Here is a 23,966-nt window from a genome sequence, read left to right as displayed (position 1 = left end):
TGAGGCCATTTAGGGCTTTAAAGTTCAGCACCAACACTTTGAATTGTGCATAAGCAAATCATAATGAAGCAGGACTTGCTTTTCTGTTCTTAATTTCTGGCATCTCCAGGTTGTTCTTTTTAAGGATCAAGTAGTAGCTGGCATGAAAGACTGGATGTTCCAAAACCCTGGATGTCCAGATAGAATAGAGAATACTGGTGGCAGGGGGCAGACGAGCGGGAAGGTACCCATACCACAGCTCACTGGAGGAGCATGTATGTGCTTTGCCTACCAAATGTTCAATCCTTGGCCGCCTGCAGTTAAGAAAGGACCAAGTAGCAGGTGATGGGGAAGGCCTTTGCTGAGATCCTGGAGAGCTGCTGCCAATCAGAGTGAACAACACTGAGCTAGATAGATGACCCGACAACCAGGCTTTAGTTCAAGTCCATTTCCCGTGTTCTTCATTCTGCCCTGAAGCATTGCTGTGAGGGCTCCTCTCTCTGTGGTAGCCCTCATTCCAGGTGTGTCGTTGACGATGCTTTCTCCTTTTGTAGTCTCTTCCTAGATTTCATCACTGATCCAGAGGCTCCTTATTGGAAAGGTTATTTCTATGCTACGTTGATGTTCCTCTTAGCTTGTCTTGAGACACTGTTGGAGCAGCAATACATGTATATGTGCCTTGTGCTGGGAGTGAGGCTGAAGACTGCTGTTACAGGCCTTGTATATCGGAAGGTAAAGCCTGCTGTTTGTTGGCTCATCTCCCTTGTTTTCCTTCCATCTCATTGCTGCTGTGAACTGGATCCAGGAAGATTGACAGGCAAAAAGCCTGTTTCTACACTGTACATTTGCTGTGAAACAGCCATGTTTTCTTCATGGCCCTTTTATGGACATCTGCATGACATCGTGGTTAAAAATACCCCTCCCAGGTTTCCCCTATTCATCTTCCATTGCTTTTTCAGCTCTCAGAAAACCACACCTTTTTAAACACAGTGGAACAACAGCTCAATTTCTCATATGTAGAGATGATCTATTGCACCACTATTCCATCACATTTCTGGCTGGTCCTGAGCTCCCTCTCTAAGGGCATTGTTATAGAAGGTGGGGCATATGGTTGGCCAGAAATATCCTTCCTATTGAAAAAGGTTCTTTCCTTTCTTCTGCCATTTTGGAGCACTCATTGAGAAAATGAGTGTCTTGTCAGAAGACTGTTCTAGCCCAGACACCGCATGCGGTTCTCTTTGAGTTGGTCTGCCATAGTAACAGCTTTGCCATGACCTACCTGGGATGGCTTCACAACCGACCTGTGGGTCCTGACCCACTTGTCCAGTGTTTCCTGAACTTGGGTTTCCAGCTGTTTTTGGATTTCAACTCCCATCATCCCTAGCTAGCAGGACCAGGGGTCATTGTACAAAGGTAAAGTTCACATTCACTACTCTGTCTGCTTTTGTCTCTGGCTGAAAAGGATTCCCCACCTCTGCCTTAGGACAAACAGGTTGAAAGATTTTCATAAAATGAATTCGGAGTCCTTTATTTTGGGATGTCGGTCACTGTCTTTTTCTAAACCTTATTCAATTTGTGGCCTTGTGGGTTTCATTTTCCCTCCTGCAGATCTTAGCCATGTCAGATGCAGCTAAGAAGGCGACGACGGAGGGGGAAATTGTAAACTTGGTCTCTGTTGACGTGCAAAAGCTAACAGATCTCATTACGTATTTTAATGGAACTTGGCTTGCCCCCATCCGGATTATCGTCTGCTTCGTCTTCCTTTGGCAGGTAAAAGATTCCTGCCTGCTTCTTAGATCTTTGGCATGTCATATGGGACTTTAAAAGCCAAGGAGACAAGACGTGTTGCATACAGGCGCACAGGCCAGAATACCGTACAATAAAAGAGAAACAATCCAGCCACTCCTAAAAAGAAGCCATCTAATTTTAATTACCCTTTGTGTGAGTGTGTGTAGAGACTAGTGTACTGTGCAAAGGGTTTTGGTTTGGTTTGTTTGCTCCACCCTCTTTTGCCACTGGCCCCACACACTACTGGGTATGTGGCCCTCAAAAGGTTGTTCAGAAGGGAATGTGGCCCTTGGGGTAGAAAGGGTTCCCCAGCCTTTTTCTAACTGGTCAACAAACCACTTGTTTTTGCAGTCTTGGTTGATCCAGCCAGTAATGAGCCACTATGCATGGCTGGTGGACATATTGGCTTGGTGAGTCACAATATGTACAGGCCTGGCAGAAGGAAGCAGAAGGAAGTTGAGTGGTAGATAATGTGCCCGCGCAAAGCAGTGTTTCTTATATGTATTCTTGTGCCAGAATGCCGATACTGTTTTTTAAATTGTGTTTACCAAATGGACACTATTCACACAAGTCAATTTAATCAGTCATTTTTGTCAAGGCTGATCCACCCAGAATTGCAAAGGGGAGAGGACCAGTGGTGAAAGACGTGCCTTCGCTGCTTAGCCGAATTCATGCAAATTCAGCCCTGTTCAGCTGACCACTAGATGTCTCTGTTAATACATAAGAAGCAGTGCAAGGAGTTTTAACTAAACAATCAATTGCTAAGTGAAGGCCTTGGATAAGAAATAAGTTCTTTGATTCTCCTTTAGTACAGTTAGTCCAACACAATTCTTCAAAATGTGTGGTTGAAAGGTCAGGTGGATTGAATAATGTATATGTGACGGAGTTGTTGTTTTTTGGAGGGGAAGGAAACAAGACTCTTAGTATTCATAATGGAGGCATTTGGTAGCATGCAAGTGCAACCTGCAACAAAACGTTGCAGTATGTCACCTCCTAGCAGAAATGCTTTTACAGTGGTACCTCGGGTTACGTATGCTTCAGGTTACAGACGCTTCAGGTTACAGACTCCGCTGACCCAGAAATATTACCTCGGGTTAAGAACTTTGCTTCAGGATGAGAACAGAAATTGTGCTCTGGCGGCACGGCAGCAGCGGAAGCCCCCATTAGCTAAAGTGGTGCTTCAGGTTAAGAACAGTTTCAGGTTAAGAACGGACCTCCGGAACGAATTAAGTATTTAACCCGAGGTTTGAATCCCCGCGACAGGGTGAGCTCCCGTTGCTCAGTCCCTGCTCCTGCCAACCTAACAGTTCAAAAGCAAGTCAGAGTGCAAGTAGTTAAATAGGTACCGCTCCGGCGGGAAGGTAAACGGCGTTTCCGTGCGCTGCTCTGGTTCGCCAGAAGCAGCTTAGTTATGCTGGCCACATGACCTGGAAGCTGTACGCCGGCTCCCTCGGCCAATAAAGCGAGATGAGCGCCACAACCCCAGAGTCGGCCACGATTGGACCTAATGGTCAGGGGTCCCTTTACCTTATCACTGTATTCAGGTTTCTAGCCACCCGTACCTTCCCCCTCAACTCTAATAGCTGTAAGGTAAGGATGGGGAACCTGTTGCCCTCCAGATATCCTTGGACTCCAACTGCCATCAGGCCCTGCTGTCATGGGCAATGGTAAGGGATGCTGGGAGTTGGAGTCCTGCTACTTCTGGAGTGCCACAGGGGTGCTCACTCCTGCTGTAAAGGGCTACAGCAGGACACTTCCTCACCCCCCTTCCTTTTCCAGTTGATGCTGAACATTCTGTGACAGGTAAGAATGCTTATTCCTCATTGGGCTGGGGTTGGGGTTTTTTGGAGGGGGATGTTGTTGCCCACTTTAGGCTCCAGGTTTGCTGGGAGGGGGGTCATCACTGTTTCTGCAGAAGTGTCTCAGTCTCCAGCATCCGAGAACCACCCAATCAGCATGAAAAAGGAGCTTTGCAGCCGCTGACTGGAATGAAAAGAAGTGAGTCAGCTGCTGAGGGTCAGTTCCTTGGGTCACCCTGGAGAAGGCAAGTGGAAAGAACACCAGGGAAATGTTGCCCTGCATGCTCCAAAGCACAGTATTTAGGAACACTGCTTGCCTGCAAATTCTGCTAACTTTGGTCATGGTCTCTGAATGCAACTTAAGTCTCTGAATGGCTCGCAAAGTCATTATAGTAACTTATATAGTAACTTGGCATATTAATATACGCCAACTCTCATATCCTTTTCTGACAACTGAATAAATGTAAGGGTGACGGTGACAGAACGTGTAAGGGGTGTGTGTGTGTCAAACTATTCCTCCACGTTTCTTTCACCTAATACTGCTTTTGATTTTTGCATCCTATTAGCTCCTCGGGCCATACGCTTTGACGGCTATTGCTGTGTTTTTATTCCTCTTGCCGCTGAACTTTGCAATCAGCAAAAAGAGAAGCCAGTTCCAGGTACGAGTCGCTGCTTGCAAATAATTAGCAAGTTTTTGGTTCCACGCTGGAAACCATATCGGGCTCTGTTATTGTTTTGTTTCTCAGGAGGCTCAGATGAAATATAAGGACAGCCGTGCGAAGCTCACCAGCGCCATTCTCAGAGACATCAGGATCCTAAAACTGCATGGCTGGGAAGAAAACTTCATGGACAAGGCGCTGAGTGTCCGGACTCAAGAACTTCAAACTCTTAAGGCATCACAGTTCCTCTTCTCTATGTCTCTTGTTTCTTTCCACTCATCAACGTTCCTGGTGAGTGGGGTGGGGTTGGTGCTTTTTAGACAGCTGAACAAACTGCTGTATCTTCTTCAACTGTCTCCCCCTTGTTCCTTCACTGCAGATTGCATTCATCATGTTCGCAGTCTACACGCTGGCAGATGAGGGAAACATCCTGGATGTGCAGAAAGCCTTTGTGTCCCTGACCCTGATCAACATCCTCAACAGGGCTCATTCGTTTCTCCCCTTCTCCATCAATGCTGTTGTGCAGGTGAGCTCCAGAAGTCAACTTTCAGTTTGCATGAGTGTAGCAAGGAGGTGCTGTAGCTCCCCTTCTTGGTGATCTGAGCTAACTTCTTAGAATATAAGAGGAGTCCTGCTGGATCAGGCCAGAGCTCATCTAGTCCAGTATCCTGTTCTCATAGTGGCCAACCAGATGCCTGTCATAGAATTCTACTCGATATTGATCCAGAATAAATTCCAGTGTATAGTTAGCAGAGTAAAAATGTAAACACGTTGCAGGATTCCCAAAAAATAGACCAGAGGCAATTATATTTCATCCAATTATATTTACTGCTACTGAAGGCAAATGAGCATAATGGTCACAAATCCAATACATTCAGGATTGCACTGTCCATAAGAAATCCAGTTGCAGCAGACTTAACTTAAACTTACGGCAACTTATAAGCCTAAAATTAACACTATAGCATACTATGTACAGAATACCAGACCAGAAGGAAAAGAGACAGAAAGAGAAAGGGAAACCCAGGCTCCATCTGGCCCTACTATCATAGTCAGCACGACCTTGACAGAAAGAGATAAAAGTCTGAGCCAGCTGTACTAAGCTTCTCTGAAGGAGTAACCCAAACACCAGGAACCTTCTGCTTGCTGCTTTCGCACAGATAAGCTTCCAGAACCCTCTTGAATTAATTAGAATAGGAAAGATATCTACACACCAGATCAATACTTTCTGCACTAAGAAATGCAAACTGGCAATGCCCAGCGTGATGTGTGGACAGTAGCACTTTCCCCAACTTGTGATTCCCAGAAACTGGTTTTCAGAGCCAGTTCTACAGAGCCACCAAGGTTCAGCTGTGTGTGTCCTTTGTTCCAGGCAAAAGTTTCCCTGAACCGTTTAGCTGCCTTTCTTTGCCTTGCGGAGTTGGATCAAACGGAAACAGGCTCTGGTTCTTTGGACAGCAGTAAGTATCAGCTTATGGGTGCTTTCCTTTTGTGCAGAGGAGGCTGCCCTTTAGTGAGTCAGGCCATTGGACCATCTAGCTCAGCATTCTTGGCACTGGCTGGCAGCAGCTCTCCAGGATTTCAGGCAGGGAGCGTCTCCTAGCCCTACCTGGGGATGCCAAGGGTTGAACCCAGGCAGCACCTTCTGCATGCAAAGCAGATTCTCTGCCACTGAGCTCCTATGTTCTGATTGCCAAACCTGTTGGTTGTTTTGCAACTTTTACCTGTTGCAGGACCTTAGCCAGACCTTAGCAGAGCATACGCAGAGTTCCAGAAAGCAATCAGTTGCAGGCAGGATGGACGAAGCAGGAACAAAGGCTGCTACTAGTAACTTGATTACTTATAAGGTGTTTATTATGTACAGCAGACTCTACAAGTTACTATATACAGGAACAGATACATGGATCTTAACTCTCTGAACAAAACCAAACGACTCTCAGAAAACCACACTGACCAACAAACACATTCTAGTCAGTAGGTCATAAATCATTATGCCTGTGTGAGACCTTAACCAATGGTAAAGCTGTTTCCAGGCTTCTATATCTCCAGGCAGGTAACTCCTCTCTGCTCAATCATGCTTGGCTGTTGGCCAACTCTTAATTGACTCTGTGTGAAGCTGCACAGAATTGCACGTAGTCAAAAAACCCAATAGAACCCTCCCATTTTTATCCCCACAACAGTGGCATGCTGTTATGCAGCAGGATAGGGTGAGCCATCTCTGCCAGCTAGAGATCTAGGGGAGCAATGCAATTCAGTTCACATCTGAAAGCAAATCTACCTAATTCACAGTTTCTGAAGCAATACACAAATGAAAATACAGCCATCTTTCAAAAATCAGATTTCTCCGAAGTTCACAATGCAGTTCTCCAGCTAAATATGGCATACAAAAATGTACATGCTGTGGCAAAGTATGCATAAAAATGCATATGTTGGTGGAAATAACGTACAAAATGCAAAATATTGGGGGAAAGGGAAATATTACTGTTATAACATTTATATTTATTTACATCCCGCCTTTCTTCCAGAAGCTGAGCTCATACGAGGGGAAATGTGCTTTGCAAAAAAAAAAAAAGTTAGGCAAAATTGTATATAAAATGTGTATATTAGGAGAAATTCACTCTAAAATTCTGAGGAATTTCCATGAGGACTTTAGTTTAAAAATTACACATTGATGTGGAAATGTAGAGAAGTGGAATTAAAATTGGAAAAATGACAAACTGAAAGAAATTGACGTATTTTTCCATCGCTAGCCAGACCTGAGCCAGAATTTCTCAGAAGGCATTTATCTGAGAAAATGTATAGTGAGTAAATAAGGTAGTGTAGGGAACCATACTCAGTCCTAGGGCCACATTCCCTACTTGGCAACCTTTCGAGGGCCACATGCCAGGGGTGAGCAGGGCCAGGGGGGAAAGTGGGCAGAGCAACGGAAATAAATTTTACCTTCTGTACATAAGAAGAGCCTGCCGGATCAACCAAGGGCCTGTCTCGTCCAGCATCCTGTTCTCACAGTGGCCAACCAGGTGCCCACGGGAAGCCCACAAGCAGGACTCCTGCAACTGGCATTCAGAAGCATTGCTGCCTCCCAACTGCGAAGGCAGAGCTACAGGAGGCAAAAGCCATTACCAGACTTCTATACACCTTCCAGCCAGGGAGGAACATTCAGACAGGGTGTGAAACAGGGCCAGCTGAGGGGTGTGGCCTATAGAGAGAGGGTGTGGCCTATAGAGAGTGCCAGGGGCCAGATGGAGAGGCATAAAGGGCGCCACATTTGAGGCTCCTTGAAGTTCCCCATCTGTAAAATAAGGGGGAATCCAGATGTGTTTTGTTTATGATCTGGAAAGGCAAAATTCTTTCCCCTTTAATTCTCTCGACTTTCTATATTGTATCTAAGGTTAGCATATGTTCCCATTATAACAACTTCGCTTGTATAGCAAGCGATCTAGAAAGCCACCAGTTGTACCAAGACACATATAATAATTGCTCCTCTGCCTTTCTTCCTCAGTGCAGGATTGTGTTGTGGTAAGGGAAGGGACCTTCAGCTGGTGCAGAGAGAGTCCTCCCTGCCTTAAAAGGTAAATGGCCACGAGCAAATTGGGTCTTTTCTTCTAAAGATGAGCTCTTTTCCTGATTTTTATCTTGATTATGGATTGGGTTGGTGGACAGTCCACAAAAGCAAATAAACTGAGCTATTGGGGTTTCTTAATCCTTCCAATAAACTGGCTGTGATTATGATCCGCCGCGATTCCTGCATTGCAAGGGGTAGGTCCAGATGACCATTGGGAGGTCTCTTCCAACTCTGCAGTTCTTTAATTCTGTACAACAGCAACACCTTGAGGAGCACGCATCGCCTCTGCCACCACCCCTCTCGGTTAGCTGACTTACTAACAACAGAATTGACTCTTAAGTTGCACCCCGGATTATCTCTGCTGTTGCACTTCCAACAGCGTGTGCCAGAAGCTCATGGGAGTATATCTTACCATCCACACAGGATTAATCTAGCGATACCTCGGGGCAGTCTGTGCGCTGTGGTTGGCCAGGTTGGAGCGGGGAAATCCTCACTGCTCTCAGCATTGCTTGGAGAGCTGCACAGAACAGAAGGCACTCTGGCTATGAAGGTAAAAGCTTCTCCCCCCCCCCATCCTAAGCAAGCTTTTAGTTTTAGGTCACATACACACTCTGCATTTAAAACACCTGGCTTCCTCCAATTAATATTGGGAACCAGAGGCGGAGCTAGCTGCTCTGGCACCTGGAAGGGGCGATCTGCCCTTGGAGGCAGGGTGGCGAGCATGGGGGTAGTACCGCCCACATGGAGCGTCCCAGGGGGGTGACACAGCGATGTCACACACACACCCGGGATGACACCCAGCGCGGACTGCACCCCCCTTCCTCCACCAGTGCTGGGAACTATAGTTGACCCCTTCCAGAGCTACAGTTCCCAGAACCTTTAGATTACAGTTCCTGGGAGTCTTTGGGGAAAGCCATATGCTTTAAATGTGTGTTAAACCTGCTTTAAATGTATTGTGTGTACGAGACCAGAGTCTAATGTATATATAGTTAACGATAGCTGCTTTCTGAGCTACATCCTTTCTTAACCTCATTTTTTGAAAGCTGACGACTCCAAGCACATGTTCCTCAACGGCCTGGAAATCTTTTAGATTGCCAGCCTAGAAATCTCTCTCCCTGACCATTTACATACCGTCTTTTCCATCATCAGCAAAGATGTTGTGCTGATTTTTAAAAAAATGCATCCAAAGAGAATAAAAAGTGTTATCATTTTATTTTTGTTTGTTTGTTTGTTTGTTTGTTTGTTTAATGGGGGGGATTAAACTAGCATCCTACTGTAATTGGTACTTAGATAGTGTGTGTTTGTCACCATCTCTTAATTTAATTTCGCAGGGCACAGTAGCGTTTGTTCCCCAGAAACCCTGGATACAAAACATGTCAGTGGAAGACAATATCACATTTGGGCAGAAGATGGATAGGAGGTGGTACAAGAGAGTGGTCGAAGCCTGTGCGCTGGAGCCGGACCTGGAGAGCTTCCCTGCTGGAAGTCAGACAGAAATCGGAGAGAAGGTTCTTGGTTCATTATTTGTCTGACTGAGAGTTAATTTTGAAAAATGATGATAATACCTGATTGTTTGGGATGTTCTACAGGTGTTTTAGTGCCCGCCTCCAAATGGGACTCATTTTTGTATTTTATAGTCCTATTGCGGTATGTGTTGTACGATGCACCATTTTGATTTTTATTCTGTGCAATGCTGTTGTCAGGATGCTGTCAGCAGCTCCCGGCTGGTTGCCCAGGAAAATATATAAAGACAAGGAAAAGTTTCTTACAGTCCTTTTTTATTTCAATCTTTAGAGAGAGAGGCTATAGAACCCAGCCTCTTGGATAATGGTGTTGTCCCGAGTGAATCTCCACCCCATTCCCCATCTCTCCCACTCTCTCATTCATCATTCTCATCATCTCCTCTACAGGTGCTGCTACATGCCCTCTGTCTTTGAGCTCTTTGCTCTCCTACTTTTAAGGCTCACCGGGTTCTGGGAGATGGAGAGTCTGGAATGCTTTCTAATGACAACGTGTCAGCCAGCTGTTGCTCTGGCTCTCCCAACTTCCCCCTCATCTGCCTCCGAGCTGCGACCTCCCTCAAACCCCTGCTGTAAATCTATACTGTCTTCCTTGTCCTCCTCCCTGGAAGGGTCCCTGACAGCTGTGGGGTTATCTTTGACAAAGTGAAAGTGGGGTGCAGGTTGTGACAGTATTTGCAGGAGCATAGAAGTGTATCCAGCTAAGCTCTACTTGGACCCATTGAAATGAAAGAACCTGAGTTAGGCATGCCTGCTAACTTCAGTGGGTCTACTCTGGGTCGGACTAGCAATGGATATAACCCATAGGAAGTTGCATTATATCGAGTCAGGTTTGTCTTGCTCAGTATTGTTTACACCAGGGGTAAACAAAAGATGTATTGGGATTTACTGTATTTTTCCGTGTATAAGACTAGGGTTTTTTTTTACCAAATATTAGATTTAAAATTGGGGCTCGTCTTATACACAGGTAGTGCTGAGGGGTGTTTTCTTAATTTGGAGTCCCCAAAAATAGGGGGCATCTTATACATGGGGGCGTCTTATACACGGAAAAAATACAGCAATTTAAGGTAGATGCTGCAAGTAGCTGTGGGGGAAGAATTTGGGCTTGGCTCGCATTTCACTGCAAACTTATTTGTTTTGCACTTACCAAAACATTATGTGAGCCAAAAATGCAGCTTTTCTTCAAAAGCTTCACTTCTCCAAATTCTTGGATGCAGTTCTCCAGCCAAAGCACATATTGATGGAGATGCTTGGGATTTGTCTGCCTCTAAGTAGAACTAGGAATGTCCCCATCTGAAACCTTGGAGGGCCACGGCCAGTCATTGCAGACAATACTGAACTAGCTGGACTGATGGTCTACTCTTTGCAAGGCAGCCTCTTATATGAAGCTGATGCTTGGATGGCCTGGCCTTGCGTAGGATGGATGTGTAAAGGCTGAGTTTCCTAAACCCAGAAGACTTTTCAGCACAATGCTTAAGTGATTTTCTAGCCAATCTGGGGTTTTGCAGATGCAGGAAACTGGGAAAACCAATTTCAGCCTCCCTTATGAAAAACCCTTTTCAGGAACTCTGTGATAAGGGATGTGTGTATGTATTGCGGATAACTTTTTTGTGTTGCAACAGGGCATAAACATTTCTGGAGGACAGAAGCAGAGGCTCAGTCTGGCTCGGGCTGTTTACAAGAAGGCTTCAATTTACCTTCTGGACGACCCCCTTTCTGCTGTGGATTCTCAGGTTGGCCAGCACATTTTTGAGCAGGTCATTGGACCAAACGGCTTATTAAAAAACAAGGTACTAATTTCTCCCTCTCTCTTTAAGCCTCTCTCTTTAAGTGCCTTTTCTTTCATGACTTTAAAGGATCCAGTATGTAGTCCCAAAATCATCCAGCTGAACATAAGGTCAGAGTTTCAAAAGAGGAACACAGACATTTAGTGCTAAAATGATGAAGAAGGAACGAAGTTAAACTAGAATCCGCTGTTTAACGGTGCTTGAAACTGGGCATAGAAGATATACACACACATAACGCAAACTGATGCATGCCTAATATAGTTTCTGAATGGTACACATGAATTTTAATCTTAAGAATTGTTTTGCTAGATCTAACCAAAAGTCCATCTCATCCAGCATTTTGTCTCCCAAAAGCCACCAGCTACTACAGTTCCCATCATCCTTGATCAATGGCCATGTTGGTTGGGACTGATGGGAGTTGGAGTCCAAAATGTCTGGATGACACCAGTTTGGGGAAGGGTATTGCAGCAAGAGCAGACAGAAGCAAATTCTCCCTTCTTCCCTCTAGTTGGCACTTGACAAAGACAGAGGCCTTTTCAGTGGTGGCTCCCTGCTTGGGGAATGCTCACCTGATGCCATCATTGTTTGTTTATAGGTGCCAGACTTTTGATCTTTAATTAGGAGGGCAGTTAGATATGCCAATGGGCTTAGTGGTGCTCATCATTAAGTGGGATGTGTAGGATTCATTCTCTCTCTTTCTACACACACACACATACATTTGGAGGAGTACTTTAGGGGTTATATTCAACTAAGTTCTATTCAGAGCAACCCGTTGAAACGAATGAACATGACAAAGTTAGGTCCATTAATTTCGGCGGATCTTCTCCGAGTAAAACTAAGTTGAATACCTCCCCTCCTTGTCTTGTTTTATTGCTGTTTTAATATTTGATATCATTGTTTCTCATTTGATGACCTAAGTTGCTTTGAGACACTTTGCTGTAAAAGGTGACAAATAAAATTGATAAGTATTATTATTATCGTCATTACACCAACAACAGTGATGAATACATTTGTTATACTTCGCTTGCCGTATACCGTATTCTGTCTTTGTATATTGGCCTGAACCCCTGTTTTTTTCTATTTGTGTCTGTTACTAATGTCAGCGGGTGAAACTGTGGTCTAAACCACCTAGCCTAGGGCTTGCCAATTGGAAGGTCAGCGGTTCGAATCCCCACAACGGGGTGAGCTCCCATTGCTCTGTCCCAGCTCCTGCCAACCTAGCAGTTCGAAAACACATCAAAGTGCAAGTAGATAAATAGGTACCGCTCCAGCGGGAAGGTAAATGGCATTTCCGTGCGCTGCTCTGGTTTTGCCAGAAGCAGCTTAGTCATGCTGGCCACATATCTGCAGACAAACGTCAGCTCCCTCAGCCAGTAAAGCGAGATGAGCGCTGCAACCCCAGAGTTGTTCACAACTGGACTTAACTATTAGGGGTCCTTTACCTTTTTACTATTGTCAGCACAGGAAGATGTAATATCTGGCAGCAGGAAATCTTATTTGTATGGTATAGTGGAATCAAAGAGAACAGACACCACAAAGTGATGGATTGTTTCTTTTCTTTCCAGACTCGTGTTCTAGTGACCAACACAATCCATATTTTGCCCAAAGTGGATAACATCATTGTTATAATGAACGGAACGATCTCTGAGAAAGGTTCTTACCACGAACTTGTGCAGAGACAATGGGCTTTTGCAGACTTCTTGAGGTCACACGACACAGATGAGAAAGAGGACCAGGATTTACAAGGTATTTCAAGTCACAACAAATCATAATGCTTATGGGGCATCAGTAAAGAATCGGCCCCTGAAGTGTTTGTTAATTTCAGGCATTTCCCATGTTATTTTGGGAGCTATAGCAAAATCTGTCTCACACACATGTATTTTGAAACTTCTTAATTGCACAGGTACAGGAAGTGTTGAAATTGTCACCAAAGGACACATGGCCTGCCACGGAAAACTTGGAGGGTAAGTAATCGAAATAGTAAGATATAGAAACTGCAAACATACTTATCTGTGAGCAAGCTCCACTCAATCCAATGGGACTTACTTCTGAGTAGCCATAGTTAGGATTGCAACCTCACATCACATCCACACATACATTTAACACACCCTTGTATCACTTAAACAGCCATGGCTTCCTACAAAGAGTCCTGGAAACTGTGTTTGCTAAGGCTGCTGTCCTTTCAGAGCTGCAGTTCTCAGCACCCTTAATGAATTATGGTTCCCAGGATTCTCCATGTTTTACGTGTGTGGTGTAGATGTGACCTCAGTCATGAACCTGAGGCAATACCCGAAAGCTCTTTAAAGCTCAGCAAGAGCCCTTTCACTTATCTTAAGTATATTTTCACTCTGATGGTGCACAAGAGAATCCATGCTATTTTTTAAAGGGAGAAAATACCGTTTGGGAAGTAGGGATCTTGGAGAATTCTGACAAGAATGGAAAAAGGAATAGAAATTGCCAGTGTTCACTTACTGTATTTTTCGCTCCATAAGACGCACCAGACCATAAGGCGCACCTAGTTTTGGGAGGAGGAAAACAAGCAAAAAAAATATTCTGAATCCTAGAAGCCAGAACAGCAAGAGGGATCTGGCTTCTGGGATAGCCTCTGGCTTCTGGGATAGCCGCGTGCAGCCTCTCCTGGGCAGCGGGATGAAGTCACCCTCTGTCCGAAGAGGCTGCGCGCAGCTAAGGCAGAAGCCAGGAGAGGCGCTTCACTGAAGGGGCGCTGCGCAGCTCCCTCGCCGCGCAGCGCCATTTGCTCCATAAGACGCACTCATATTTCCCCTTACTTTTTAGGAGGAAAAAAGTGCATCTTATGGAGCGAAAAATACGGTATTTGCCCTATATCCAGGGTGGAAATCAGTCTAGCAAATATATCGGGTATTTATGGTTGCTACTCTTAGTCTGCAAAAGTTATGTCAGCGATGACATTTATCCCTATTTGCATTCCTTTTAATTGAAATGAACGGGGTGGGATAGCACAATGGCAATAAATTTTGTCGCAGTGGGCAGTGAGATGAATAATGCAGAAGGCAAACTGCAGTGGAAAGGAAACAGGGCTACATAGCTGGTATTCTGTCGGTGTAGCGGGGGCTTCCACCAAACCCTATGAACCCTTAGCCAGTGGAATTTGAGAATAGGATTGTGCACCAAGTAAAGCTTTTTGGACTGTGATAACCCAATAAATGAAATCAACCCATCTTGCTGCTTCTTTCTATCAAGGTCTTACAAGTCTTTGGAAAAGAGAGGCGGTTGCAAGGAAACAGATGGAGCAGAATTCACGACAGAAGGCGAGAAACAGCAAACTGGGAGGGTAATTTGAAATGACTTAGTTGTGTATAATAAGACAGTTTTCTATCACAACTCCCTGGGAAGAGGGGTTGATTGTTAGGCCACTCTGAGAAACATAGCTCTGGGAGGGGAACGGCGGGGGTCTCCTCTAAGTACCCTTAACAAACTACAGCTCCCAGGATTCTCTGGGAGAAGCCATGGCTGTCTGAAGTGGCGTCGTAGTTTTTTTAATGTGTGGTGTGGATGTGTCCATAAAAGGCAGCTTCCTGTCTTCCTAGCTTAGGCAACCTGAGCTTTTTTATCCCGTTTGTCTCTCTAGGCGAAGACTTCAGTCTACCTGACCTACCTGAGAGTGGCGGGGTCTTTCCTCTGGGCTTACATTCTAATTTTGTTTATCTGCCAACAAGCTGCATCCTTTTGCCAAGGTTACTGGCTCAGCCTGTGGGCCAACGACCCCGTTTACAATGGAACGCAGCAGCATACTGAGCTCCGAATTGGCGTTTACTTTTTCCTCGGATTCGCCCAAGGTTTGTTCAGCCCTGCAGTCTCACTGGGTCCTTTCTGCAAATTCCTTGTGGCCCTTGAGGCTTCACTACACAGCCCCTGAGACTTTTCCCAGGTCACTTTTCCTTCTGGTTATCAATGTCTCTGGTGTAATTTGGTTGTTTTCCTTCATAGTATTTTGCTTTAATCTGCTATTGTGAGTGTACTATACTCGGTGTCCTGTAGTGATTTCATGCTCTTTATTGCAGCTTGTAAAACAATGATTGAATTGCCCCCCAAACCTCAGGCTTTTATATACATTATTTACACAATGAGTCCCGTCTGATTGGCTGATTCTGCTTCCCCCCTGGAGCCTGATTGGTCTTTTCCTGTAGGCCAATCAGTTGTTGCATTCTAGGATCCTACCAGCCTAATAGGCTGATTAACTTCCTCTTGGAGCCTGATTGGTCTTTTCCTGCCAGCCAATCAGTTGTTGCATTCGAGGATCCTACTTGCCTACTGTTCTAGGATCCAAGCTTAGTACATAACAGTGAGCTAACTAGAAACGCCCTCGTTATCTTATCTATCTAGTTAACCAGCCCAGGCCATCTTAATATTGATAATAAAAGAAAGTACAGTGGTACCTCGGGTTAAGTACTTAATTTGTTCCGGAGGTCCGTTCTTAACCTGAAACTGTTCTTAACCTGAAGCACCACTTTAGCTAATGGGGCTTCCTGCTGCTGCCGCGCCGCCAGAGCACGATTTCTGTTCTCATCCTGAAGCAAAGTTCTTAACCTGAAGCACTATTTCTGGGTTAGTGGAGTCTGTAACCTGAAGCGTATGTAACCTGAAGCGTATGTAACCCGAGGTACCACTGTATCTCATCTATTATTATCAGTTTATTTATCCCCTTTGTATACTGCCTTTTCTTCCAAGGAGCTCAAGGTGGTGTGTGTGGTTTTCACTGCCTCATAGAATCATAGAAGAGCTGGAAGGAGCCACAAGGATCATCTAATCCAAACCCCTGCCATGAGGAATCTTTAACCCAGTGTGGGGTTTGAACCCATGACCCTGGGCTTGAGAGTCTCATGCTCTACCAACTGAGCTATCCCTCAGGGGTAAAACACAGTACCTCCCAGTCTCATACAGCCCTATTTCACCCTCACAACAACCCAAACCATCGTTCAACACTCTTAACCGTTACGCCACACTGGCTCTCTTGCATTGCAGCCGTTGGGAAGTTTGGATCGATAGCCTCCGTCTTCCTGGCCGGGACGGTGGCCTCCCACGAGCTCTTCCGGAGGCTCCTACACGATGTCCTCCGGTTGCCGATGTCGTTCTTTGAACGGACGCCTAGCGGCGAGCTGCTCAACCGCTTTTCCAAAGAAATGGACGCCATTGATTCCATCATCCCAGACAAGCTGAAGTCCTTGCTGGGGTTCCTCTTCATTCTGCTAGAGATCTACGTGGTTATCGTCATGGCCACTCCAATAGCCGTGGTGGCTATAGTCCCCCTGACAGCCTTGTATGCTGTGTTCCAGGTACACGTTAGCTCCCTCTGCCATGTTTGTGGGCCAGTTCATTGTTGTAATTAGAGGTGAATGTGCAACCTGCTCTCTTCATTAAAATAGTATTATTTTACTTATACCCCACCTCTTGCCCAGAACCAGGACTCAAGGCGGCGTACAAAAAATTAAAACAAACACGGGAAAAACAGAAAGCTTTAAAAAAAACCACCCATAAAATATCATTATTATTTATGATTAAATTTATATGCTGCCCTATGCCCATAGATCTTAGTTCACAACACAGTGGCTGAACAGCAATAAGACTATATTGGAATTTAAACAATGACTTACTTTCCTGAGCCACTGTAATAGTAAACTTGGACACTCTGCTTCAGTGTTCCTTTGCAGATGCTTAATGCAACATCTCTCACAATCCCTTGCTTGCTGGATTTGATGGGAGTTGGAGGCCAACAAGGTCCAGAGAACCCCAGCTTGGGAAAGGCCGCTCTGCTTCCATGATGTCTCTTTCTTCTTCCTTCTGTCCCTCAGAGCTTCTTCGTCACCACCTCCTGCCAGCTGAAACGCCTGGAAGCTGCCAGCCGCTCACCCATCTATTCCCACATTTCAGAGACCTTCCAAGGCAGCATCGTCATCCGTGCATACAAGGACCAGCGGCGTTTTATTCTGCAGAACGACCTTAAGGTGGACGAAAACCACAGGGCGTCTTTCCCGGCCGTGGTGGCTGACAGGTATGACGTTACAGCTTCTGAGAAGGAAAGAGAATGCCATGCTCCAAGCTTTTACAGTTGGGCTCGGAATGGCTGTCCTCTTGGATGTGGGTGGTGCTGTGGTCTGAACCACTGAGCCTCTTGGGCTTGCTGATCGGAAGGTTGGCAGTTCGAATCCCCACGACGGGTTGAGCTCCCGTTGCTGTGTCCCGGTTCCCACCAACCTAGCAGTTCAAAAGCACACCAGTGCAAGTAGATAAATAGGTACCGCTGCGGCAGGAAGGCAAACGGCGTTTCCATGTGCTCTGGTTTCCGTCACGGTGTCCCATTGCACCAGAAGCAGTTTAGTCATGCTGGCCGCATGACCCGGAAAGCTGTCTATGGACAAACGCTGGCTCCCACAGCCTGAAAGCAAGATGAGCACTACAACCCCATAGTTGACTTTACTGGATTTAACCATCCAGGGGTCTTTTACCTTTACCCTATTGGCACAGTATGCCCCTTGGTCTCCAGGCCCCAGAAAATGGCTGACTTTGCAGTCCTGTGGCACACCACACATGGGTGGAGAACCTCAGGCCCGGGGGATGACGATGGCCCTCCAGACCTCTCCATGTGGCCCTCAGGACTGAGCCTTCTTCCCCCTGGGGGAAGATCTTCGTCCAGTATACCTAAAGGAGCGTCTCCACCCCCATCGTTCTGCCGGACACTGAGGTCCAGCGCCGAGGGCAGTGGCGTTTCCCTCACTGCAAGAACCCAAGTTACAGGGAACCAGGCAGAGGGCCTTCTCGGCAGTGGCACCCGCCCTGTGGAACGCCCTCCCACCAGATGTCAAAGAGAAGAACAACTACCAGACTTTTAGAAGACATCTGAAGGCAGCCCTGTTTAGGGAAGCTTTTAATGTTTAATAGGTTATTGTATTTTAGTGTTTTGTTGGAAGCCGCCCAGAGTGGCTGGGGAAACCCAGCCAGATGGGCGGGGTATAAATAATAAATTATTATTATTATTATTATTATTATTATTATTATTATTATTATTACTGGGGGCTCCCCAGCTGGTGCCTCCCACCACTCCTTTGCATCCAGCCAGTCTGTGACATGTGAGAACCAGGCACCTTTCTCTCTCTCTTTTAATATCCCAGGTGGCTTGCCACGAACACAGAATTCCTGGGGAACGGCATCGTCTTGTTTGCAGCTTTACTTGCTGTGGTGAACAAATCCCACCTCAGTCCAGGGATCGTGGGCTTTTCTGTTTCCTGTGCTCTGCAGGTAACCTGAACACATCACCATGTCCTTATCTGGCAAAGAAAACAAGGTTGTTTGTTTGCTTTTGTTTAGCAAGAAGTGCACAGGAATCGGTTTGATGAGGCTCATAGGATTTTGAGCTGTAGAGTATTATATTCACATGCTATACGATGCACTTTTTTGTGCCAATAAAGGAGATTGATTGATACTCACATACAAGATGGAGCAGGCTTGTTCTCTGCTGTCCCAGAGGCTAGAACCCAAACCAGTGTATTCAAATTCCAAGAAAGGAGTGGAATGGACTGCCTTGGAAGATGGTAGACGCTCCTTCATTGGAGGTTTTTCAACAGGTGTGTGGTGGCTTTCTCTCAGGAATTCTTTAGCTGTCAAAAACAAGGTCTTTCCCTGTTCCTTGCCCCAAAATTAACTCAATGTATTGGTTATTAACCCTGTTAGCCTCGCTCCCTGGTTGTTTAGGCAAGGAATGTTAAAAGTTAAAATGCAATTTCAAGGTGTGAGGGGTGCAGTTCCTCCTTATAAGGCCTGTATTTGCATTTTTAATTTTCAGTGTATTTTTATTTTATTTTATTATTGCATTTATATCCCACCTTTTTCTCCAAAGAGCTCAAGGTGAGCTGCATGGCCAAGTGGGGATTCAAACCCTGGTCTCCCACGTCCTAAGTCCAACGTGCTAATCACTACACCACACTGGCTGCTCATAGGAGGAATGTGGATCCAGTACTACCTAATCCATCTCAGCTCCCTGTCATTTTGTGCCTCCTCCCCACTCTCATTTTGTTCAGATTACCGGTGTTTTGAACTGGATGGTGCGCTCCTTAGCAGAAATGGATAACAACATTGTGTCTGTAGAGAGAGTGACTGATTACTCAATGACGCCCAAAGAGGTAAGTGATGGCATTCTCCTTCAGTTAATTCATGTAGGAAGCCCAAATGGGTGGATTGATGCATGGTGTGAGAAGAGGTGGGGAAGCTCCCTCCAAGCTATGAGTTCCTACTTGGGGGGAAGAACGCTGTTGCTCTCAGGGCCTGCTTGGGGGCTTCTCATTGGTTGGCCACTGTGAGGAAAAGGTGCAAAGTTTTTGCCCCAATCAAGCTTGGTTTTAATAATAATAATAATAATAATAATAATAATAATAATAATAATAAATTTTATTTATATCCCGCCCTCCCCAGCCGAAGCCAGGCTCAGAGCAGCTAACAACAGTAAAACGATAAAACATTCTATTTATATATATATATATATATACTTTTTATTAATTTTCAAATACAAAACAAAATTATACACTCCATACATCTTAGTTACATCTTATTTCTCTTTTTTCAACTTCCCTCAACTTGTCTGTAAATCCTTCATATTTTAACTTTAAACACCTTTCTTTTTTGTTGTTTATATTATTGCTGTAAAGCTTCATCCCCTTTTAATATATTTCCCATCACAATGCTTCATTAAAACTTACAAACGTAATCTGATTATCACTTAGTTTTTGCAAATATTCAATAATTTTTTCCCAATCTTCTGTAAATCTTTCATCTTTGGTTTCGGGTCCTTCCTGTCATTCTGTCCAATTCTGCGTAGTCAATCATTTTTGTTCTCCATTCTTCTAACGTAGGTAGCTCCTCTTGTTTCCATTTCTGGGCCATCAGTATTCTTGCTGCTGTCACTGCATACAAAAATAACTTCTTTTCTTTCTTATTTATCTCACTACCTGTAATGCCTAGTAAAAAAGCTTCTGGTTTCTTAACAAATGTATATATCAACATTTTCTTCAATTCATTGTAAATCATTTCCCAAAAGTTTTTTACTTTCTTACATTCCCACCACATATGATAAAAAGTACCTTCTTAAAACGATAAAACATTCTAAAATCATTTCATTATAAAATTAATTCCAATCAAATTAATGGCAACCATTGGGCTAGAAGTTCTCTGAGGATTGCCAAAGGAGGGAGTCAGGCTGTGCCCTGGCCAAAGGCCTGGTGGAACAGCTCTGTTTTGCAGGCCAGGCCCTGCGGAAAGATGTCAAGTCCTGCAGGGCCCTAGTCTCTTGTGACAGAGCGTTCCACCAGATTGGAGCTACAGCCAAAAAAGCCCTGGCTCTGGTTGAGGCCAGCCTAACCTCTCTGTGGTCTGGGACCTTCAAGATGTTTTTGTTTGAAGACCATAAGTTCCTCTGTGGGACATACCAGGAGAGGCGGTCCCGTAGGTACAAGGGTCCTAAGCTGTATAGGGCTTTAAAGGTTAAAACCAGCACCTTAAACCTGATCCTGTACCCCACCCGGAGCCAGGTGAATGTGATCTCGCAGCGAGGACCCTGTAAGGAGTCTCGTCGTGGTATTCTGCACCCGCTGGAGTTTCTGGGTCAGTCTCAAGGGCAGCCCCACGTAGAGCGTTCTTAGCAATTGTGATCTGTCCTTCCAGCAACCCACTGGGCAGAGAGAGAGAGAGAGAGAGAAGCAGGGAGGTCATAAGGGGGGCTGAGAAAAGGGTCAGTTCCTCCCACCTTTGGCTCCAGCCTTCTGATGGGGGAGTAATTTGACTCGGCTTGCATTTAAAAGCAAACCTACCTAATGTAAACAATATGTAAATGAAACAGGAGCTGTCCTTCAAAATTAAGCCTTCATTTTGCAATGTAGTTCTCCAGCCAAGGCACGTGTCCAAAAATGCATATATTATGTTAAAGTGGGCAGATAAATGCATATGTTACTGAAAACAACATACAAAACTGCATTGTTTAGGAAAAATGTACCTATTGGGGAGAATCTTCACTATAATGCTGATGAAATAAATAAATAAGAAATGTAAAGGACCAAAAATTCAGATTGGAGAAAATGAGAAACGATGGATTTCCCCCCGAAAGAATGAGACCCTTGACAGAAAACTTCCCTGTTCTTGTAGAAGGCAGGGAGGAGCAAGAAAAACAGAACGAGCCTTCTTTAGTGGGAAAGAGAAAAGAAATTGCTTCACTCGTAAGTTAGCTCCATCGCCATCATTGCCTCTCTCTAAGGGAGAGAGGATCACACCTCCATAGCTTCTAAGTCTCTGAGATTCTGGGACTACATATTTCCTTCCATCCTTCCTTTCTTGGGATGCTGTCACCTTCATCATAATCATCTGCTAGATGTCTTTCATGCCTTTCAGGCATGGGCAGTGACAGCAATATTACAATACAATATTAAAAGCAGTTAGAATTTCTTGTCAACTTCTGGATATTGTTTTTTCTTTGTTTCTCAAGCTTTAATAAAAATAGTTTGGTTTTTTTAAAAAAAGAAACATTTCCAATCAGAAGAATAGGATAGGCCAAAAGGCTATGGTGAAGAGGCATGTCTTCATCATATGACAGAAGCTTTCCAGGGAAGGTGCCAGAGGAACCTCAGTGGGGTGGGAATCCTCAGCTTAGGGTCCCTTTCCTAGACCTCCACCCTCCATGCATCCAAGAGAGGTGGAAATGCCAAGAGGGCCTCTTCTGCCTCCCCTAACACTGAGGGGGTCTGTAGGAAAGGAGACAACCTTTCAGATATTTGTGGCCGCCAGCAGCTGTCTCTCCTGCCCCATCAGCCTCCATTTTCTCCTCTCTTTCATGAAGCAAACGGAGCACACGTTTGAAGGACCTAACAGTCTTTTGTCTCACCCTCATTCACTCTGCACCTTTCCTTCCTGGCTGTATTTGTTGGTTTGTCCAGCAAGGAGAGTGCTGGCTCAGGATTGCGCACCTTCCGACAAGTTTGCACAGACAGGGGCAACTAGCATGGTGCTCCATGGTACTTTTCTTTCTACTAGCTCTCTCGCCCCAAACGTGGCTCAGAAGAAAATTTGTGTCAGCCCATCTGCTTAACCCTGAAGCCACAGGATTTAAAGCCCTACTATAGCAACCCTTTTGTAGTTGCCCAGTTTCACAGCTGTTTGAGACCTGGTGTTTTTGAGCTTGAGGTTCCACTGTATCTCTTTTCAGGCTCCCTGGACTTTGGACAATCACCTCCTGCATGAGAACTGGCCCACTGAAGGGAAGATTGAATTCAAAGGCTACAGCTTGCGATACAGGCCAGGCTTAGAATTAGCTTTGGAGAACATCAACCTCAAGATCAATGGACGAGAAAAGGTAAGGCGGGCCATTTTGGGTGCTTTTTACACCTTAAGTACTTGGAGGGAGGTGTGTTTATTGGGTAAGCGCTACTCAAGAAGAAATAGCATCCTTTCCAGAGAGAGGATGTGGGAAAAGGTGTTATATGAAGCTGATCTTTTCCCACTTTGCTAGTTTGAGGTCCAATCCAGACATCCTTTTTCAGGATGATTTGTGCTCACGATGGTCTATGCAAACCCTGTTTTCGTGCCGGCAAAAGTTTTGGGACGGGCATACTGCTTCATTTCCATTCGGTGCATGTCCAGCAAATTCCTGCTGAAATCCTGCAACTTGTTTTCCTACGTGTGACTGTGAGGTTTGAAAAATGTCTTGTAGGAATAAAAGCAGCATTGGCAAAGATGCAGCACAAATCCAAGCTTTTGGCTGACTTTGCTTTTCACAGCTCTGCTACCTCTCTTGCATCTCAAAGCTCTCTTATCTCTTAGGTTGGCATAGCTGGAAGAACAGGGGCCGGGAAGTCTTCCCTAGCCATGGGACTTCTGAGGCTAGTCGAAGCTGCTGCGGGAGAGATTGTGATTGACGGGACCAATATTGCCCTTTTGGGTCTGCACGACCTGAGAAGCAAGGTTGCCATTATCCCACAGGTATGAAGCTGCTTCCTGGTGGCAGTGATCAGTTTATTAATAGGATTTCTAACCCTCCCTTCACCATAAGATCCCAGGGCAGGTTACAGCAATATTGTTGTGCACCACCCCAGTGTCCCAAGATTTCTGTACTTACTCAGCTTTGGTTTCAGCAGAGGCTGTGGTGTCTTCAGGATATATGGTTTTAGTTGCCCATGCATACAAACTGAGCATAGGATGGAGGGGTTCACAGCATTAACACCCCCATAGATCTTGCATCCCCTTTAGGTTTCCAGGGGAGGCCCAAAGCTGGATGTAGAAATATGGAGAGCTCAATTTAAGATTGGAAGATGAGACATGGAGAAAGCCTGAAAGGGACAGATTACCCCATCCTTAGTCCAGACCCAGGTGAGAATTCTCTGGTGTTTTCCCTCTGCTCAGGACCCAGTTTTGTTTTCGGGCTCTCTAAGAATGAACCTTGATCCTTTGGGTGTGTGCTCCGAGGAGGAGATCTGGACTGCTCTCGAACTGATGCGGCTCAAGAGCTTCGTTTTGGATCTGCCTGATCAGTTGGCATACGAGTGCTCGGAAGGAGGCGAAAATCTCAGGTACCCAAAGGAAGGAGAAAGAAAAGGAGACTTCACTGGTGCCTTGGTTTCTGGGGCTGGGGATCATCAGTTGTTGGGAAACATGAGCAGGAGAGAGCCAGTGCCTTTGCATCTTGTTTATGGTCTTCCAATAGACTGGCCACATGGAAGCAGAATTCCAGGCATGTTTTCCTCTGGCATTTAACCTCTTCTGTGTTCTCTGTCCCTTAGTGTTGCCTTTTTCATTGTTAGTTATCTGTATTGTCGATTGAATGTTGATTAGGGCTAGGGCAGGCATAGGCAAACTTGGCC

The 23,966-nt window shown here is 45.3% G+C and overlaps 1 protein-coding gene across 6 annotated transcripts in view; it reads left to right on the top strand.

Annotated features, from left to right (window-relative positions):
- Positions 1–23,966, top strand: part of ABCC6 (ATP binding cassette subfamily C member 6) — a 40,313-nt gene that overhangs the window by 13,621 nt on the left and 2,726 nt on the right. For 4 of the 6 annotated variants that reach the window (XM_053364104.1, XM_053364102.1, XM_053364103.1 and 1 more), the window contains 21 exons: positions 534–711; positions 1,588–1,749; positions 4,133–4,225; positions 4,313–4,516; positions 4,605–4,751; positions 5,595–5,682; positions 7,725–7,794; positions 8,211–8,337; positions 9,119–9,295; positions 10,930–11,097; positions 12,660–12,840; positions 12,998–13,058; positions 14,317–14,407; positions 14,705–14,912; positions 16,099–16,409; positions 16,926–17,125; positions 18,243–18,369; positions 19,149–19,250; positions 22,316–22,462; positions 22,930–23,088; positions 23,509–23,675. In XM_053364104.1, coding sequence (XP_053220079.1) covers positions 534–711; positions 1,588–1,749; positions 4,133–4,225; positions 4,313–4,516; positions 4,605–4,751; positions 5,595–5,682; positions 7,725–7,794; positions 8,211–8,337; positions 9,119–9,295; positions 10,930–11,097; positions 12,660–12,840; positions 12,998–13,058; positions 14,317–14,407; positions 14,705–14,912; positions 16,099–16,409; positions 16,926–17,125; positions 18,243–18,369; positions 19,149–19,250; positions 22,316–22,462; positions 22,930–23,088; positions 23,509–23,675 — 3,168 coding nt within the window. Of the gene's footprint in view, positions 1–533; positions 712–1,587; positions 1,750–4,132; positions 4,226–4,312; positions 4,517–4,604; positions 4,752–5,594; positions 5,683–7,724; positions 7,795–8,210; positions 8,338–9,118; positions 9,296–10,929; positions 11,098–12,659; positions 12,841–12,997; positions 13,059–14,316; positions 14,408–14,704; positions 14,913–16,098; positions 16,410–16,925; positions 17,126–18,242; positions 18,370–19,148; positions 19,251–22,315; positions 22,463–22,929; positions 23,089–23,337; positions 23,476–23,508; positions 23,676–23,966 lie in introns of all 6 variants that reach the window. The other 2 variants (XR_008327455.1, XM_053364105.1) reach the window with 2 other exon arrangements.

This window comes from Podarcis raffonei, chromosome 14 (assembly GCF_027172205.1).
Source record: "Podarcis raffonei isolate rPodRaf1 chromosome 14, rPodRaf1.pri, whole genome shotgun sequence".
In the NCBI taxonomy this organism is placed as follows: domain Eukaryota; kingdom Metazoa; phylum Chordata; class Lepidosauria; order Squamata; family Lacertidae; genus Podarcis; species Podarcis raffonei.
This window is presented reverse-complemented; position numbering and strand designations above follow the sequence as displayed.